The 16,819-nt window shown below is 57.1% G+C and overlaps 1 protein-coding gene across 1 annotated transcript in view; it reads right to left on the bottom strand.

Moving 5' to 3' along the window:
- The window catches only part of CSPG4 (chondroitin sulfate proteoglycan 4), a 28,072-nt gene extending 20,054 nt beyond the window's left edge, over window positions 1-8,018 (bottom strand). The window contains exon 1 of the mRNA XM_075714189.1: window positions 7,928-8,018. Within this exon, the coding sequence (XP_075570304.1) occupies window positions 7,928-8,018 (91 nt within the window). The remainder of the gene's footprint in view (window positions 1-7,927) is intronic.
- Between the last annotated feature and the right edge of the window lie 8,801 nt (window positions 8,019-16,819).

Raw genomic sequence — 16,819 nt, 5'->3', positions numbered from 1 at the left:
TCGCCCTGCTCTCCTGCTCCTGGGGTTCAGCCTTGAGATTTACAGGGTGGGGTGGCATCAGCACGTATCCATCCCTATTGTGATAGCTCCCACCATGGAGGAGGGCTTGTTCTCTTTATCCTCACTTCCACGTTTTACCCTCTGCAACTGCAGCCTGCGATTGCAGCTCCCACACCCCGAGCCAGGGCTGTGCGTGGTTTTCAAAGCTCGGCAATGGGAATGAGAGCTCCGGTTCTCGCCTCCCACCCTCCACCTGGCCCTCCCTCGCAGTGGGTCTCCCTGGGGCCGGCGCTTTCCAGGAGGGCTGGCCAGCAGAGATTGCTGGAAAGCAGCGCCCGGGAAACGGCCAGCAAAGCCGTGGCCGATCACCCTCCTCAGGGCTGCCAACAGCCAAGTGCTTGCCAGAAGAGGCCATCACCCTTGTTTCAGGCACAGGAGGAGAGCCCCTGGGCTGGGGTGCTCTGCTTTGCCCCCATTCCGTCCCGCTGGCCCCTGCCTCCCAAAGCAGACCATCCGCCCCTAGCTCTGGCTGCAACTGCACCACTTTGAAAACCTCCGCCTGTGTTTATTAATTCAGTTCCTCTCCCTGTTCCCCTGCCAGCTGCTCTCCCGCTCGCCTTCTCCTGGCTCCTGCCTGACAGCTTTGGGAGAAAAAAATGCCTTTTTGCAGCCCATGGACTTTGGGGTCAGGGAAAAACATGCCCCCTGCTAATTCTGCACTGCCTGGGAGGGGGGCTTGCAGTATCACCCCATGTCCTGCCAGCCCTCAACCCCCTGCCCAACGTGTGTGCCTGCTCCTGCCTGCCTCCCCCATCCCTACAAAGCAGCATGAAGGAGCTGCTATAGCTGGAGCCCATAGAGCGGGGTCCAGGAGGCTTGGCTGGAGCTCTGGAGCTCCAGCCCTCGCTTATCCAGCGTGGTTTTACGATGATTCAAGCAGCCCTAAAGCTGATGGTATTTCCTGCGCTCTCCTGCTCAGCCAGATGCAGAGCCACGGAGGGGAGAGCAAGGAGATGATAGCTGGCACTGCCGTGGCCCTGGCTGCACATCGGCTGCGTCCCCCTTACAAAGGTTGTGGTGCTCTGAGGAAGACCTGGGGGGATGCATCCCCAGGGTGAGCACCCCCGAAGCCTGACATGAGTGGGAGCGGGGATGGAGAGCTTTTAATGACTTGTGGCTAAATGACTCCGGAGGGACTTAAGGAATAAGCCGGAGCTGGAAGCAGTGGTTGGAGTTTTTGCCCTGGGAAGTGAAGCGGGGGGACAAAGTGGGAGGATTTGGGAAAGCGGGAGGCTCAATGCAGCTTTTGTGCCATCCCCTGCAGGGTGACTCAGGCTCGCTCAGGCTTCTGCTGCCAGGAGAAGTTGTCGTGGAAATATTGTATCAGCCCCAGAGGACATGGTTTCCAAACCATCCCAAGTCGGGTTTTGTTCTATTTTTTCCCCTTCTCTTTCTTTCTTTCTTCTTTCTCCCAAGCCATCTCCCTCTCTTGCTGTCTGGCAGGTTTTCCAGCTCCACCCTGCACATCCCGGCCCCCGCTCCCACAGCTTTGCCTACTCTGGCTCTGTGCTGGCTGCTTCCCACCCAGCGAGGGAAGGGCTTGCAAAGCTGCAGGGGGCACGCGGTGGCATACGAGGGGACAATCCCAGCCAGCCCAGCACTGGAGGAGCAGGGGGACCTCGAGGGAAGCCTGGACTGGAGGCTGGGTTACGGGAGCGGGGCACCCCGGGCGCATGTCCCACCTGCAGATCCCCAAATGCCATCCCTGCCCACCCAACAGAGCCGCTGCCTGTTCCCGAGCTGATCTCCAGCCCTGGCAGAGGGAAGCAGCCTTCCCGGGAGCCAGCGGTGGGGAGCAGCAGAGCCCGGCCAGGGGATACGCACAGGCATCCCTGGAACGGCTGGACGTTACCGGAGAGACCCTCGCCTGCTGTCAACAAACAGCACGGCCGCCGCTGGAGAGGGGCCCGTCTCCAGCCTCCCGGGCTCAGACGTTTCCCAGCCTTGCTTGTGTCAAACGGCTCTTGAAGTGCCAAGATGGGGGAGGTTATCGGCCAAAGTCGGGGCGAGTCAGGGAAGGACAGGCACAAGAGCAGCGCACAGCCCAGCGCACGGAGGGAAATGCTGAAGCTCTGCCAGGAGCTACCTGCCGGCTTTAATTTCAGCATCCAGGGGCAGGGAAGGAGCTTTTAAAATATGCAGCTCAGGGCGATCTGGCCACATACATGCTGGCAGGGCAGCATCTGCAGCATCCACAGCACCCTGTGACCTGCAGGGTCACAAGGCCCATGGCCAGGATGGGTGTTCGGTGATGCTGAGTGCTGTGAGGGGCAGAGAAAAGTGTCTCCACAGACAGGGAGGGGTGTTTGCAGTGTGGATGGGGAAAGAGGAGGTTTTTTTCTCATTTGGGGGTTGACATGCTAAATTGTCTGCCTTGCAGTTCTAACTGCAAAGAAAATGAGTATTTTCTTTTTTTTCCCCTTTCTAGAGCTAAAATCTCTTCTCTTCTCTTCTCTTCTCTTCTCTTCTCTTCTCTTCTCTTCTCTTCTCTTCTCTTCTCTTCTCTTCTCTTCTCTTCTCTCTTCTCTCTCTTCTCTTCTCTTCTCTTCTCTTCTCTTCTCTTCTCTTCTCTTCTCTTTCTCTTCTCTTCTCTTCTCTTCTCTTCTCTTCTCTTCTCTTCTCTTCTTTCTTCTCTCTCTCCTCTCCTCTCCTCTCCTCTCCTCTCCTCTCCTCTCCTCTCCTCTCCTCTCCTCTCCTCTCCCTCTCCTCTCCTCTCCTCTCCTCTCCTCTCCTCTCCTCTCCTCTTCCTCTCCTCTCCTCCCCTCTCCTCTCTTTCTCCCTCTTCCCATGTTTTCAGAGGTCCCCCCTCTCCACCCTGCCTCCTCCTCCTCACGCCTGTTATCCCCCTGGCTTTTCCATCTATGAGAACAAGCAGCAGGGTGATGTTTATAGAGAAAATAAATGCCTGCTCTATTTCTAGCACAGGGGGGACATATATCTGGCCGCGTGGGGCTGTGGGGGTGTGGAAGCAGGCGCGCACATCCCCTCCCAGGGCTGCAGGGCAGGACAGGAGGCTTTTCTCAGCCCCATCTACCTCGAGCCAAAACTTTCCTCTCTCCTCCCCAGCTCCCAGAGGAAATGACCCTGGTGGGCCCCAGAAATTTCTGTGGGGTGGGATGGGATGTACAAAAACCTCAAAGCCTGGCTGAAGCCTAGCTGGAGGCTGGGAAAGGGAATGGCAAATTCCTCCTGACCCCCCCTCTCCCGCTTTCTGCCTATGCACTGGAGAGCACTGGGGGGACTTAGGGGCATGATAACAGGATGGGGGGCATCCATTAAGACACCTGGCGATGGCACCGCATGCAGCTGGGGGCTCTGACCCCCACCCTGACACACACCTTCCCCTTGCCGGCCCGCAGCAGGGAGGAAAAACAATGACCAGAAAGCCAAGATTTGGGCAAAAGAATCAGCAAGGAATCACGGGTGCCGTCCGGAGCTGACTCACAGCCCATGAAGGCTCCTTGAACAGCCAGTGAGTCACGGTGATGGATGAATGTTGCTTTTCTGTCTCCTTGGCTTAGAGGCACACGATGGGACCGGCCACCTTCAAACCATGCTGTTTGCCCCATGACTTTTGCCGCTCCCATCAATTTTTGGCAGCGCCCTCCCCTCCCCAGGATGCTTTCTGTCTCCTACTGTCTGTCCGGCTGTCAGGCAGCCAAGAGCAGCTGTTGGGCGCAGGGCAGCTCCCAGAGGTATTGCACAGAGCGATGCACAACTAGTGCAGGTGACACACCCGGGGAGGAAGGATGGAAAATGGGAATTTATCACCCTTTTGGATCCAGGGCACAGGATGTAAACATCTTTCACCCCACCTCGCTGCCAGTTGTCAGGATGATGCTCAGAGGCCCTATTTGGTCTGTCCTGAGGATGAGTGACAGCTATCAAGTGACAAACAGGGTGGCAAACCTGCATCCTCCCCATCCCAGGGTCGAGAAGAGTTGCAGCAGTCCTGCTCCTCTGTTTTTAAGCCTGGCTTTGCAGAATCCAGAGCTGTCCTGACTCTGGGCTCTGCTTTGCAAAGCAGTCCTTGGCTTTGCATCAGGGCAAAGTGGGTTCTCTGGTTGTGGCACATTAACAAAAAGCCTCAGGTCTGTTTGCAAACTTCACAAGCAGAATGAACATCATGCAGGCATGTCCACTCCCACTGCAGCAGCTCAGGGAGAAAGATCACAACGGGTTTCTCTTGACCTCAGTTTTTCTGTTACATTTACCCTGGAAAAACTCTACAGGGCATCCCATCCATGTGCAGCATGGCAATGTGCAACCAAGCACTGGGCACGATGGAGATGTCTCAGGGAAGGGCTGGTTTGGTAATGAGGGGTCTCTGATGAGCAGCCTCCTTGCTCTGTGTCTCCAAGAGGTTTGGAGATATGGGGTGGTGAAGGGGCTGACTGCAAACTGGGCTGTGCTGCCTGCAGACCTGCCTTGTACCTGCTGGGGTGACTTGGATGCCCAGGCAAGACCTGCGAAGTGTATAAATATGAGTCGGAGATTTTCTAGGACTTTCCCAGCTGAGGGCTGGGAGTGATGCTAACGCTCAGGGAGGCTGGATTCCCAAAAAGGAGACAAGCTGGAGCCCGGCTCCTCCAGGCACCTGGAAAGGGCTGAGGGAGCAGCCCTTGGGAGCAGAGGCTGGGCTGAGCCAACGTCTGTTGCGAACAGTCTGTGCTTTGAGCTTTATTTAGGCACACAGACAGCATTAGCCTACCGCCTCTGAAGTCCTGTTACTGTCCAGCCTTCAACCTGACGTTAGTTCCTCCGGGTGAGCTTAACCCTGTCCTGCAATCTTGGAGGAATGTGCTTATATATTTGCCCACAGCCCTCTATTGCTAAATATAAAAGTGAGACGAGAATATTCCTCCCCGATTCCCACGATACCAGTTTGCATTCTCCCCCCTTTTCAGCCTTTTTCCTGTTCTTTCCCATCAGCTGGAAACTTTTCCAGCTGCTTGGAGCTATGACCTCAAAACATGTGGCGCATTCACAAAAAAGAAAGTTTGAATAAATCGGTTAGATTTCCAAAAGTGGAGGAGAGGAACAGCCGAGACTGCTCCCTAGAGCCGATAACCCCAGATAAGGCAGGAGGGTCCCGGCTGGGTACCCTGGGGCCGACACTGTTCCCTGCCCACGAGCAGGCACTCTGCACGGGGCAGCCGTGGACAAGCCGGGGTCACTCTCGCCTACCTGGGACCCCCATCACCACTGCTGGGAGTCCACCTGAGACTTGGGGGTCACATGCTTAGCACCCCCATGCTGGAAGCTCGGGGTGAACGCTACTCACAGGGACACTCCACATCCAATTCCTTCTCCCCTCCGCATCCCTCCTCATTACAAACCCCCAGTGAGAAGGTTTTTGGGAAAGGGGGAGCTCAGCCTGTGGGTTATCTCCTGGGAACTGGAGGAGAGCCAGGCTGTCTAAAAACAGTTTACTAAAGCTTCACACTCAGATGTCAAGAGGACAAGTTTTATGAGTATTTTTTCTTCTTTATATAATCTTGTATTTGTTGATGTGCATGGTGACTCCATTTCAGGCTGGGCAGAATGCCCGGACCCCTGAACCTGGGCTTTGAGGCAATGCAAAACACAGGCTTCACCCCTAAAAACAAGCCTGCCCCAGCCCCATGCCCAGCACACTGCTCATGGCTGGTGTGGCTCTCCCTGATGGGGATGGAGGGATGTCCCAGGTCAGGCACCCCCTGGGAATGCCTGGCACCCGCACTGATGGTCTCAGCAGGGATGCTCCCGGGGGATGGGGATTGCGGGAGGCCAGTGCCTAGACCTGGGGTTGCGGCTGGCATGTCTGCTTGGGCTGGGCACAGAAATAGTCCCCAGCATCAGAAAATGGGTGTAAAGCCCCTTTCCTTTCCCAGCCCTGATGGTCCATGCCAGGCGGATGCCCATTGATCCCTGGAGCTGTGCCCCAGCCATGGGTGGTGTTACCTGGGGGGAATCTGGGAGGTTTGCCAGGTGCCAGTGAAAGCCATGTGCTGTTTTTTGGGGTTGCTCCAGCCCATTCACCATGAAAGAGCACGGGAGTGCCAGGGCAGCCCCGGGAGCCATCCTGGACACCCGAGCGGGCAATGGCTCCACGTGGTAAAATCCCTGCCTGGGATGGAAAGGTCAGGGCTGGAAGGAAGAAGACCACTTTGTTCATTAACAAAAGGGATTATTTTTTTCCACTCAGCTTTCCAGGCATCGTCATATTTTGGTGCATGGAAAAAAAAGAAGGAACAAGGCGGGAGGGAAGAAGAGGAGTGTGTCCCTGGAGGCCACCTCCTCGCTGAGGAGGGAATGGAGACAACAAGGGACCTTCAGGGATCTTGCAGGTGCTGAGGGCCACAGGGCTGGGCCCTGGGATCATCCTCCTCCTCCACTTCCTCGCACTGACACAGGCTCAGATGCAGAAGATTGTTGGGGAGCAAAAGACCAGAGGTGGTCTTTTGCAAGCTGCCTGGACAAAGCAAGCTCCTGCCCTACCGCTAGTAAGAGCCCCGGCTCCCAGCGGGAGGGTTGGGGAAGAGAAACTGCTCGGTGAGATGTTATATTATTTTGGGGTGAGTTAGGAAAAAAAGTGCTTTTTAAATCCCCTCCGCTTCTGAAGCTGTGGATGCCACTGACCCAGTGCAAATGGTTGTTTAGACCCTGAGCGCAGCTTGGAGGGTCAGGCTAAGGCGCAGACCTGTCCTGAGCAGGATGAGACCCATGTCCAGACCCCGCCGAGCCTGCCGAGGCTCGGACCATCGCAGGTACGCGCGTCCCGGAGCAGGGGAGGGAGCAGGAGGCAGAAGGCACAAGGAGGAGGAGCAGGGTGGGAGCGGCGCTGCGGGATGGCCGTTGGGATGCTGAGGCAGGGAACACCGCCATGCCAAGAGCTGTGTGGTCAAACCTGGCCACTTCTTGGGGAAAACTGGATATAAATCACCCGCTCTGCTCCCCGCCCAGCTCGTGCCCTGCAATAACCCCTCCGCACGCTCTGTCCCTGTGCAGCAGCCACCGTCCCCTGTCCTCCCTGCTGCCTGGGGCCAGCCTGTCCTGTGGCACCGTGGCTCCTTCTCCTGGGAGAGACCCTCAGTCCTGGACAGACCCTCGTGCCCCATCACCCGAGGGGTGATCCTGCACCCCTCTGGGGCTGTGCTGGCAGGAGAGGCAAGCCCCTCGCCCCATGCACCCAGCCACCCTGGCTGCACAGGACAGACGGACGGAGCAGAGCAGGGAGGTGACACAGACCCTGGCAAATGCTGCCCAGCTCCCTCCTTCCCATCAGCACCGTCCAAGTCCCCGCTCCTCGGATAAGAGGGGCTGCTCTCACAGGCAGCTACTGTAGCAAGGCCAAACATGGACAGGGAGGGCTGGCTCTCCCTACTAGGGCTGCGGGACGTGCCCATGCTCCGTCCCCATGGCACAGGGCTTTGGCAGAGCGGGAAGGTGCCTTTCTCCCGCGGGCTGCCCACAACGCAGACCAAAGCCCCGCGGACCCCGCATGCACACAGGGAGAGAGCCCCATCCCACCCAGCACCACGTTTGCGTGTGCCCCTGGGGCAAGTATCAGACACGGCCAGGGTACACAGCACCCTGAGAGCCACAGTGGGTGAGCAGCCCCGCTCCCTCCCTCGGCTTTCCCCACAGGGCACCCTGGCCCAAACACTCTGCCTGAAAACAGGCAGCTGCCTCTCCTTGCTCCTGCCAGCTTGGCAATAGGCGCCCCGCACCTTGGGGAGGGACAGCCTGCACCCATGGGTGCCCACACCGCTCCCCGCTGTGTCCCTGTCCCTCCCAGCCCACCCTGTGCACCCGAAGCCGAGCCTTATCCCCCCGGGTTTCTCACCACTCCATCCCTCGGGTGGGCTGGCGGGACAGGGCTTACCTCCAGCTGGGGATCCTGCGCGGAGGGGCAGCGGCTGGCAGGCGAGCAGCAGCAGCAGCAGCAGCATGGCAATGTCCCCTCGGGCACCCATGGTGGCCCCCAGGGCTGGTGCAGTGGCTCGGGCTCCGGGCATGGCAGAGCCTCCACCAGCGCCTGCTTCCAGGCGAGGGCTGCTGCTACTACTATATTTAATAAAGTGGAGCGAGGGAGGGACCCGTAACTTCTCCCGCCTGTCAGAAAGGAGGAATTTGCTCAGATTACAAAGTCAATTTTCTCTCTTAAAGGGCTAGACGCCCCCACCCACCCGCCACCCACCCACTGCTCAAAGCGCCCTTGTTCCCGCTGGGGCGAGGCGAGGGAGGAGCAGCCGCCACCGCCGAGGGGGGAAGGAGCCCGACGTGGGGTGTGACGGGTGGCTCTGGAGGCACTGCCTGCTCCAGGCGAAGCGGGGCATCCATGGTTCTCCCCGGCACCAGGGATTCTTGGGGGAGCAAAACCAGCTCCTGGTGTCCTTGCAGACTGGGATGAGCGGCTCAGTCCCAAAGCCATGTTACCCATCCCCGGCTGTATCCCCCGGCGAGCCGGCCTGCCTGCTGCCGTGCCACCTTCCCTGCTGCCTGCTGAAGCAGCTATAGAATCATAGAATCGTTTAGGTTGGAAAAGACCTTTAAGATCATCCAGTCCAACCATTAACCTACACTACCAAGTCTACTCTAAGCCAATCAAGGGTAGACTAGACTAAACCATGTCCCCAAGTGCCACATCTACCCGTTTTTTGAACACTTCCAGGGATGGGGACTCCACCACCTCTCTGGGCAGCCTGTTCCAATGCTTGACCACCCTTTCTGTAAAGAAATTTTTCCTAATTTCCAACCTAAACCTCCCCTGGCGCAGCTTAAGCCCGTTTCCTCTCGTCCTATCGCTAACTACATGGGGGAAGAGACCAACACCCACCTCGCTACAACCTCCTTTCAGGTAGTTGTAGAGAGCGATAAGGTCTCCCCTCAGTCTCCTCTTCTCTAAGCTAAACAACCCCAGTTCCCTCAGCCGCTCCTCACAAGACCTGTGCTCCAGACCCTTCACCAGCTTTGGTGCCCTTCTCTGAACACGCTCCAGCACCTCAATGTCTTTCTTGTATTGAGGGGCCCAAAACTGGACTCACACCTCTCTCAGCACAAGTAAAGGCAATCAGGATGATCCTCAGCCCTTGGGGTTCATAATGGTCCAACTGTGCTACCGTGGCGCTGGGAAAAGAGCTTTCCAGCTTCTCCCCCCGCTGCAAAGCCAATGCCACATGTGTTAAGGACACGGTCACAACCTTTCAGAGATGCATCATCTCTGGGTCCCTGCTCCTTGCCCCGCAGAGCCCTGGTGGGTTTCGGGGCTCTCCTTTTTCACTGTGTAGCTTGTCTCCCATCTCTCCAACCCCTCCAAACCTGCTCCTGGCCTCCTGCTTGGATCTTGTGCAGCACACCCCTCCTTCCTCTTAGATGTCTGTATTTCAGGTCCTTTTTCCCCCCGTGCTGTGTTTCACTGATGCGGCTTGTTTCCTGCTGGTTTATTTCTAACCTCTTTAGGGCCCTTGGTGTGACTTTGCCGTCTTTGGCAGTGTTTGCAACACCTTCCAGCTTACAGTCATCTGCAAACATAATTAATTTGTTGTTTACTCTTGCTTTCAGATCATTAATGAAGACATTAAATAAACCTGGGATGTGCCATTTTCTCAGTAACTTTTTATGAGTAATTGTCAGGGGCTCAGTAAGTTCATTAGCTAATTCTATTTAGTCTGGGGGTTACATATTATCCAGACTTGCTGATTTGTACAAATTCAATTTTGCTAAGTATTCCCTTTCCTGCTTTTTATCTTGAGGTTTACTGAGGACCTCTGCGTTAACTTTGCTTTCTGTCTGTCCTCAGCAGTCCCCCGCTCTTTGCCTTGTTAAGGGCTGATTGAGGGACAGAGGCCTGCAGGGCTTGGCCCTTCGGGTGGATGCTTGAACTCAACTGTCTCCATCATTATTCATGGGTAACAGGCAGGGTGAACGCATCCACTCCTCTCCTGCCCACTTGGCACAGGAGGTCCCACTCCCCTCTCTGGAAGGATGTACCAGCACCACCTCCAACCCACGAGCAAGCATCCCTGGGTTTCCTCCTGGCTCCCTGTCCCCAGGCTTGCTTTGCTCCCTGTGGCACCAGGGATGAGCCACCATTTGCCAGGGGAACATCGGCCTTGGGCAAGGGCAGCAGGTATGGCTTGAGCAAGGAGAAGACGGCTCCAAGCACCCTGAGCATCCTCCACCTCAGGGATGCTCACTGGCCCTCTCCTGCCTCTGCAGGTGGGGTTTTCCCCGCTCCAGCAGCAGGACACCCGCCTGCGGCAGCAGGGATTGCTGCTTGCTGGCCACGCTGGCTTCAGTGTCACCCGGCACTGAATGGGAGGAGGCTGGTGGGAAAATATCAGAGAGAAAAATGGCCACAGTGAGGACATAGTAAAACCTTCACTGCTATTTTTATTTATTTTTTCTCCCCCCCCTCTAATAAGGAAATTACAACCTCTGGTTCAAACCTGTGTTTTCCGGAGAACTGTCCCCACCAAGTCCCCACAGCAGCCCACGCGCTCCTGCCGCAGGCTGCTTCGGCCGCCCCCCTCAGCGGAGCCCCCGAGCACACCCCCATGCCCCGCATCTGGCCAGCACATTTGCTATCCCTCAGCCAGGCCCTGGCGGCAGCTGGGGATTTGTTTTTCCCTTTCCGAGCCAACATCTGGCCGAGTGGCGGAGGGGCAGAGCCAGCATGGAGAGGTGCCTCTCTGGGCACTCGGGCAGGGATGGCAGCCTTGCTCTGCACTGAAACCCGCTCTGGTACCGGCGCTGCTAAGGAGAGACCCGCATGCTTCCCCCGCAAAGGCAGCTCCGACTGGGGCTTGCCCGCTGCCGGCGTGGGGAGCCAATGCCTGGGTGCCCCCACCTCCATTTGCAGGCAGCGGGGAGCTGCCCTCGCCCTCTGGTGAGTGCCCACCGCGGGGAGACCTGGCTGCCAGGGTGGGCAGGGGGCTGCGGGCTCAGGGAACCTGCCGGGGGGTGCTTTGAGGAGGGCTGGGGGAAATACAAGAAAAGTTAAACTCTTTCCTTCCCCTGCAGCCCGGTGGGCTGGTGTTGGAGGCGGCCGTGGTGTCCGTCCGTCCCGACGCAGGGCTGCTCCCCCGCCTCCTGTCGGTGCTGGCTGGCCCGCCGGCCTCCGGATGCATTTATTTATCCAAGTCCAGCTTTTATTTCGGATGTGTTTCTAGGGTAGCCGGTGTGGAGGGAGGTGTGGAGGGCTGCTAGGCACCTCTTGGCCACCCCACCTCTCATGGGAGCCCCACTTTGTCTGCTGCATCCAAGCCCAGCATGGGCTGGCCAAGCCGGGAGCCCTTTCCCTGGATAGCAATGCACCCTGTTTGCTTGGCGTGGGCAAAGCTGTCTGTGGCATCTATTTCATGGGCTGCTTTTTTCCACCTCCTGTGTCCCACAGCCTCTGTGCGAATAACCCAGGACAAGATAAATCTCCAGAGAGCCCTTCCAACCCCACTGCTTGCTCTGTTTGAGACTTGAGCGATTCAGAGCAGTGGGATGCTGGCCTTCACCTGCAGGGAAGGGACACCCCATGCACCCTTTAACAAGCAGAGCTCAGCTTCTGTGCTTGGCTTTTGCCACCGACGCAACCTCCCACACCATGGCTGGGCTTCACACCGGCCCCGGGCTCCCACCCTGCCACCCACCACCGGCAGTGGAGGGGGTTGGCTGCGTGTGGAGAAAGGATAGGGGTTCCCAATGGCGGTGAGGGGCTGCAGCTGGGGAAGCAACTCTGTCTGAGGGAGGAGAGCAGCAAGCGTGCTTGGAGCGCGCCGTGAGCATCTGGAAGGAATATCCCATCCGGTGCTGGCAGGAGGGAGCACATTCATGAATGCTGCTGGGATTTAGCTTCTCAGCATCTGTCTTCCCAAGCACTGGAGGGATTTTAATAGGAAACAAAGCAAAGCCTTTGGATCTGACCTGGCCAAAGCAATGCCCTGGCTGGAGGTGCTGGGTGGATCTGGCCTGAGGTGGTGGGTCTCCAGCCTCGGCCATGTGCCCATTCCCCCAGGAGCGGGACATCAGCTGGGTGCTGTTTCAGCCAGGCTGGAGCCCACTCCTGCCTTGACACATACGTGCCATGCAGACAGCAGTCACCTTGGGGAGATTTTCTCTCTACATGCTCAGGGAGAAAGCGGTGTGAACCTTGAGACTGTGGTTCAAAACAGCTGGGCAGGTGTGCAATATCTCTGTGGTTGGGCTCATCCAGGGGCGTAGAGAGGGACGTCACTGGGTTTGTTCAGTATGTCCAGCATGCCCTGTCTCAGGGTGAAGGAACGAGCTCAAGGAGGAAGGGGATGCTGCAGGGACTTGGGGCTGCTGCCTGCTGCATTAGGCAGAAGTGCAGCCCTGCATCCTCCCAAGTCTTTCTCTTGTCTCTTTGCAACCACCAACAAAACAGTCTTTGTCTGGCAGAGACTTGTGATGCTGCTAATTTAAGGAGACAAACAGCTCTTCACAGAGTTTCGGGGCCCTGAGTGCTAACTGCCCTGAAGAGCCCCATCTGGGCTGTCACCGACACCCTCTGCCCCCTACGCTGGGCTTCATTTAAGCTCAGGTGCTGTCAGCCCTTGCTCCCCTTCACTGGGGATATGCTGTGGCACTGGGCTGATGCTGGCTGCTGTTGCTGGCCCTGTCTGCCTTGGGCAGTGTGGGATGGCCCCCTGCCTGCTGTCCTCAGCCCTGCCTGCCCTGGCAGAAAGGCTGACCCATGGGTGGGTGGGGCTGCACCCCTTACCCAGCTGCCTGTGTTGCCCAGCATGGGTGCTCCCCCTCCTGCAGTGACTTGCCCTCTGAGGACCAGGATGGGGATCAGGGTGTGTCTACAGCATAGTGAGCAAATGTCTCCTCTCTGTTGACTTGGTGCTACTTTGGGGTGTTCCTACCTGGGCACATCACATGCCGTCTTTGCATGGGGATGGGCTTTTAAGTCCCCAAAAAGCAGTGGACAGTGCTGGGGGGCTGCCTCTGTGCTGGGGTCTTGCAGCGGTGCTATACCATGGGGTAAGCCCCGTGGGCCAGACCCACAGCTCTCCTGCTCCTTTCCCCAAGCCTTGTGCAAGGGGCTTGGTATGAGATGGGCTTTATTTGCACCCCTGGAGGGTTCCGAGCGTTGTGACTGTACTTCCCTGTGACTAATACCCTTTGCTCTTCCTTGAGCACTGAACACATTGCTCCCCAGTGTTAGTTTAAAATAGGAAATCAATAAAGCCCATTTATTTTTAGCCTGGATTTAGGGCGTTTTGGAAGAGGAACTGAGCTGTGATTTGGAGCCAGCAGGCTCACTGGCTTCTACAAGGCTTGTCAGGTAGAGGAACTGGCTTTTAACACTAGATAAATATTGACCGATGTATTTTCAAGGAGTGAGTTCCCTGCTGTGTGAGTGGGAAACCCTCTGAGGGCATGGGGAGGGCTGCAGCAAGCCCTTGGAGCATCCGGGGGAGTGGTGGTGAGCTGTGCTGGCTGCTGAGGCTGATTTTGGGTGTCCAGCAAGGCCTCGGGATCTAAGCAGGCTCTGACAGAGCTGGGCTTGGACTCGGAGCTGAGAGACGAGATGCTCTTTCTCACCAAGCACCAGCTAGACCTACAGCCCACTAAAATTGGTCCAAGACCGTGGCAAACTCTGGCCCGGGGTAGTCGGGCCGGCAGGGCTCCGGCTGGCGCTGGGGGCAGGGTGAGCTTCAGGGCAGGGTGGGAGGTGAGGAAGACGCCGGCAGTGCCGGTGCGGGAGGAAGGCGGGAGCAGCCCGGCTCGGCTGGCTGCGATCCCGAGCAGAGGCTCCTGGCTTGCTGGGCTCTGCGGCGGGCAGGGGCGCAGGCAGCGGGCAGGGCCCGAGAGCGGCTGCCAGCGGCGGCAGCCCAGGAGATGGCACCAGCGCACCGCGCTCGCCGGCCCCGGCCGGGGGCTGGGTGGGCGCTCCCGGGGCGGGGGGGCCGGGGCACGGATGCTCCGGGGCGGGGCTGCTCACCCCGAGCCTGCCGGAGAAGGAGTCCTGCTCCGAGGGGTGCCCTTGCTCCAGGGGGCTTTGGGACAGACCGGGGGCGTGCAGGGCTCTGCTGCCAGGCTGTGCCCTTGGCCCTCTTGGGGCTAAGCAGAGGTGGGGACCCTGGGGACTGATCCCCCCACTCCTGGTCTGGCACCCGTGCTGAGTTGGGAGGGGTCTTCCCTCCAAGCTAGTGTGAATGTAGGGCCTGGAGCCCCCCCCGGTGCTGCCTGGCTAGTGCCCTGCAGCAACACCCCCCCCCCCCCTCCCCTGAAAGGAGGTTGTAGTGAGGTGGGTGTTGGTCTCTTCTCCCACGTAGTTAGCGATAGGACAAGAGGAAATGGGCTTAAGCTGCGCCAGGGGAGGTTTAGGTTGGAAATTAGGAAAAATTTCTTTACAGAAAGGGTGGTCAAGCATTGGAACAGGCTGCCCAGAGAGGTGGTGGAGTCACCATCCCTGGAAGTGTTCAAAAACTGGGTAGATGTGGCACTTGGGGACATGGTTTAGTCTAGTCTACCCTTGATTGGCTTAGAGTAGACTTGGTAGTGTAGGTTAATGGTTGGACTGGATGATCTTAAAGGTCTTTTCCAACCTAAACGATTCTATGATTCTATGATTCTATGAAATGGGGAGGGGGTTGGGAACTGCTCTGGCAGATACAGCCTGCTCTAGAGAGGGTGCTTGTAAGCCCAGGGCTCCTGATGCCTCTGTTGCTTCTCCACCTCTTCAGCAAGCAGGGGGGCTGCCTGGGCTCCAGCATACCTCTGCTTCAGCCAGGAAGGAAATCGGACGTTTGGGGTGCCCGTGTGCTGAGGGTCTGCCTGCGCTGGTCTTCCAGTAATTTCTGGCTACTGGTGATGGCTAGAGGTGGGACGTGTGCCTGGGGAGGGCAGGATGCACGTGTTTGCATTGGGATGTAGGGCTGAGCCACAGGGAAAAGGGAGGAGATGGCCTGGTGATGGAGGGCATTTTCCTGGCAGCTCATCCCCACCAGGACAGCATCCTGGTGAGGGGTGTGATGTCCTGTGACTCCCAGGGGTGGGTGACAAGCAGCCCCAGAGCCCTTGGGTCCCTCCTGTCTCTGCTCTTGATGCAGGTGCCGTCCTGGGTCTTTCACCTTGCAGATATTGGTGGCATCTTCCCCCAGGGGAGACCAGATAAAAAGGAGAGACGTGAGCCTTCTGTGCCCATTCAAATCCCCATTTTTGCTATCATGCTGTTTTTCTTCCCAAACAGCCTTCCTGCTGCTTGGCCCCTTGTTGTGTGTCTTTAGTGTCACCAAAACAGAGTGGGCAGGTGTTTACTTGCAGTGACCTTCCTTCCTAAGCATGTGTTTGCAGGCTGCCAGGAGCACACACCGAAACAGCAGCAGCATGAAGCCTTTTGACCCTGGAAAGCTCCAGCTGCTGCTTCACCTGGTGCTCACCAAGCTTGTGATGTGAGAGGCACCAGGAGCTCCCCCTCTCCATCCAGCTTCTTGGAGAAAGATGGAGATGGCTTCTTTACTTGGAAAGGTGATGGTTTCTCTGGGTGCACTGAGCTGGCAGGGTAAGATGCTTGTGGCTGCTTTAGGGGAGATGTGGGAGGGTGAGTGCACCCCAAACCCTTCTGCTGGATGGTGTCCCGTGGCGGACACCTTGGTCTCCAGCCAGGCTCATGGTGGAGGTGACACATGACCAGGGACCCAATTCTTTGCACCCGCTTTTCTTTTCCTTCCTTCACACAAGTGCTGAAGCCCCCAGAGCTTTAATGGGGTGGGTGGGAATAAATAAACAGAGGAAGGTGCAATGGCCCCCCTCCCATCACCCCAGCTCCCAGTGCTGTGGTTTCACTCCTGCTCAGGCTTCACCAGGGGTTTTCTCTCCCTGCAGCGGGACCCATCTGTCTTGGAGCAGGATAGAAAGATGTCACTTTGCTGGCACAGTCATTTATCATGGCAGCTGGGGAAATTAGCAGGGGCTGGGCAGGGAGGAGGGAAATTGGGGTTGTTCTGGTGGTGTAGGTAAAGGTTGCAGAGATTTCTAGGCTATTTCTAGCTTGGCATTAGTTTGTCCTGAGAAAGAAACCCAGCAGAAAACCAGTACTGGGGATTTCCACCTTCAGGTCCTGATGGGGCTGAGAGCAATAAACTCTGTCAAAATACATGGCGCAGAGTAGCTGGGATCTCTCAAGCACTGGGGATACAAATCCCCAGCTTTTAACCGAAAGCTAATACTCTTCTTCCAGTTGTTAATTCTGGGAGCTGGGGTATAAATTAAGCCTTCAGCCTTGCCATAATAATCACAAGGGTAGGACAAACCACATCACCCCATTGCAATTTGCAGGGGTTACATGCACCTTGCTCTGCGGGCACAGGAGCAGCCGAGCCGGCCTTGGTGCTTTGCACAGGGGACAGTGATGGGATAAGGGGCCTTGATCAAGAGTTGCCACCTGGAAATATGACAAAACCCCTGAAGGGGGGAAAATGTTATTTTGCAGCCATGGAGAGACAGTGCTGCAAACAAACGAAGAATAAAACGCAAATTAAAACCGATAAAAATTCCTTGGCAGTGTCCCCTTTAAGCATCATATATTTTTATCTTACTTCGGTTTTATTTGCTGGAAAGAGAAATGTAAAGGGAGAAACATTCAATTAAACCTGCTTGTCAGCTGGAGCCTCCGAGCCATGTCACTCAGGGCTGGAGGAGGGAAGCTGCTGGAGGTCTCCTCTGCACTGTCCCCATTGGGGTGGCTTGGGGCGGCTGGGACTGTTGATATTGTCTCCCGTCTGTCTGCTTGCCCACCGCTGTCACAGCC

Source organism: Pelecanus crispus, chromosome 7 (assembly GCF_030463565.1).
Source record: "Pelecanus crispus isolate bPelCri1 chromosome 7, bPelCri1.pri, whole genome shotgun sequence".
NCBI classification, from domain to species: Eukaryota; Metazoa; Chordata; class Aves; order Pelecaniformes; family Pelecanidae; genus Pelecanus; species Pelecanus crispus.
This window is presented reverse-complemented; position numbering and strand designations above follow the sequence as displayed.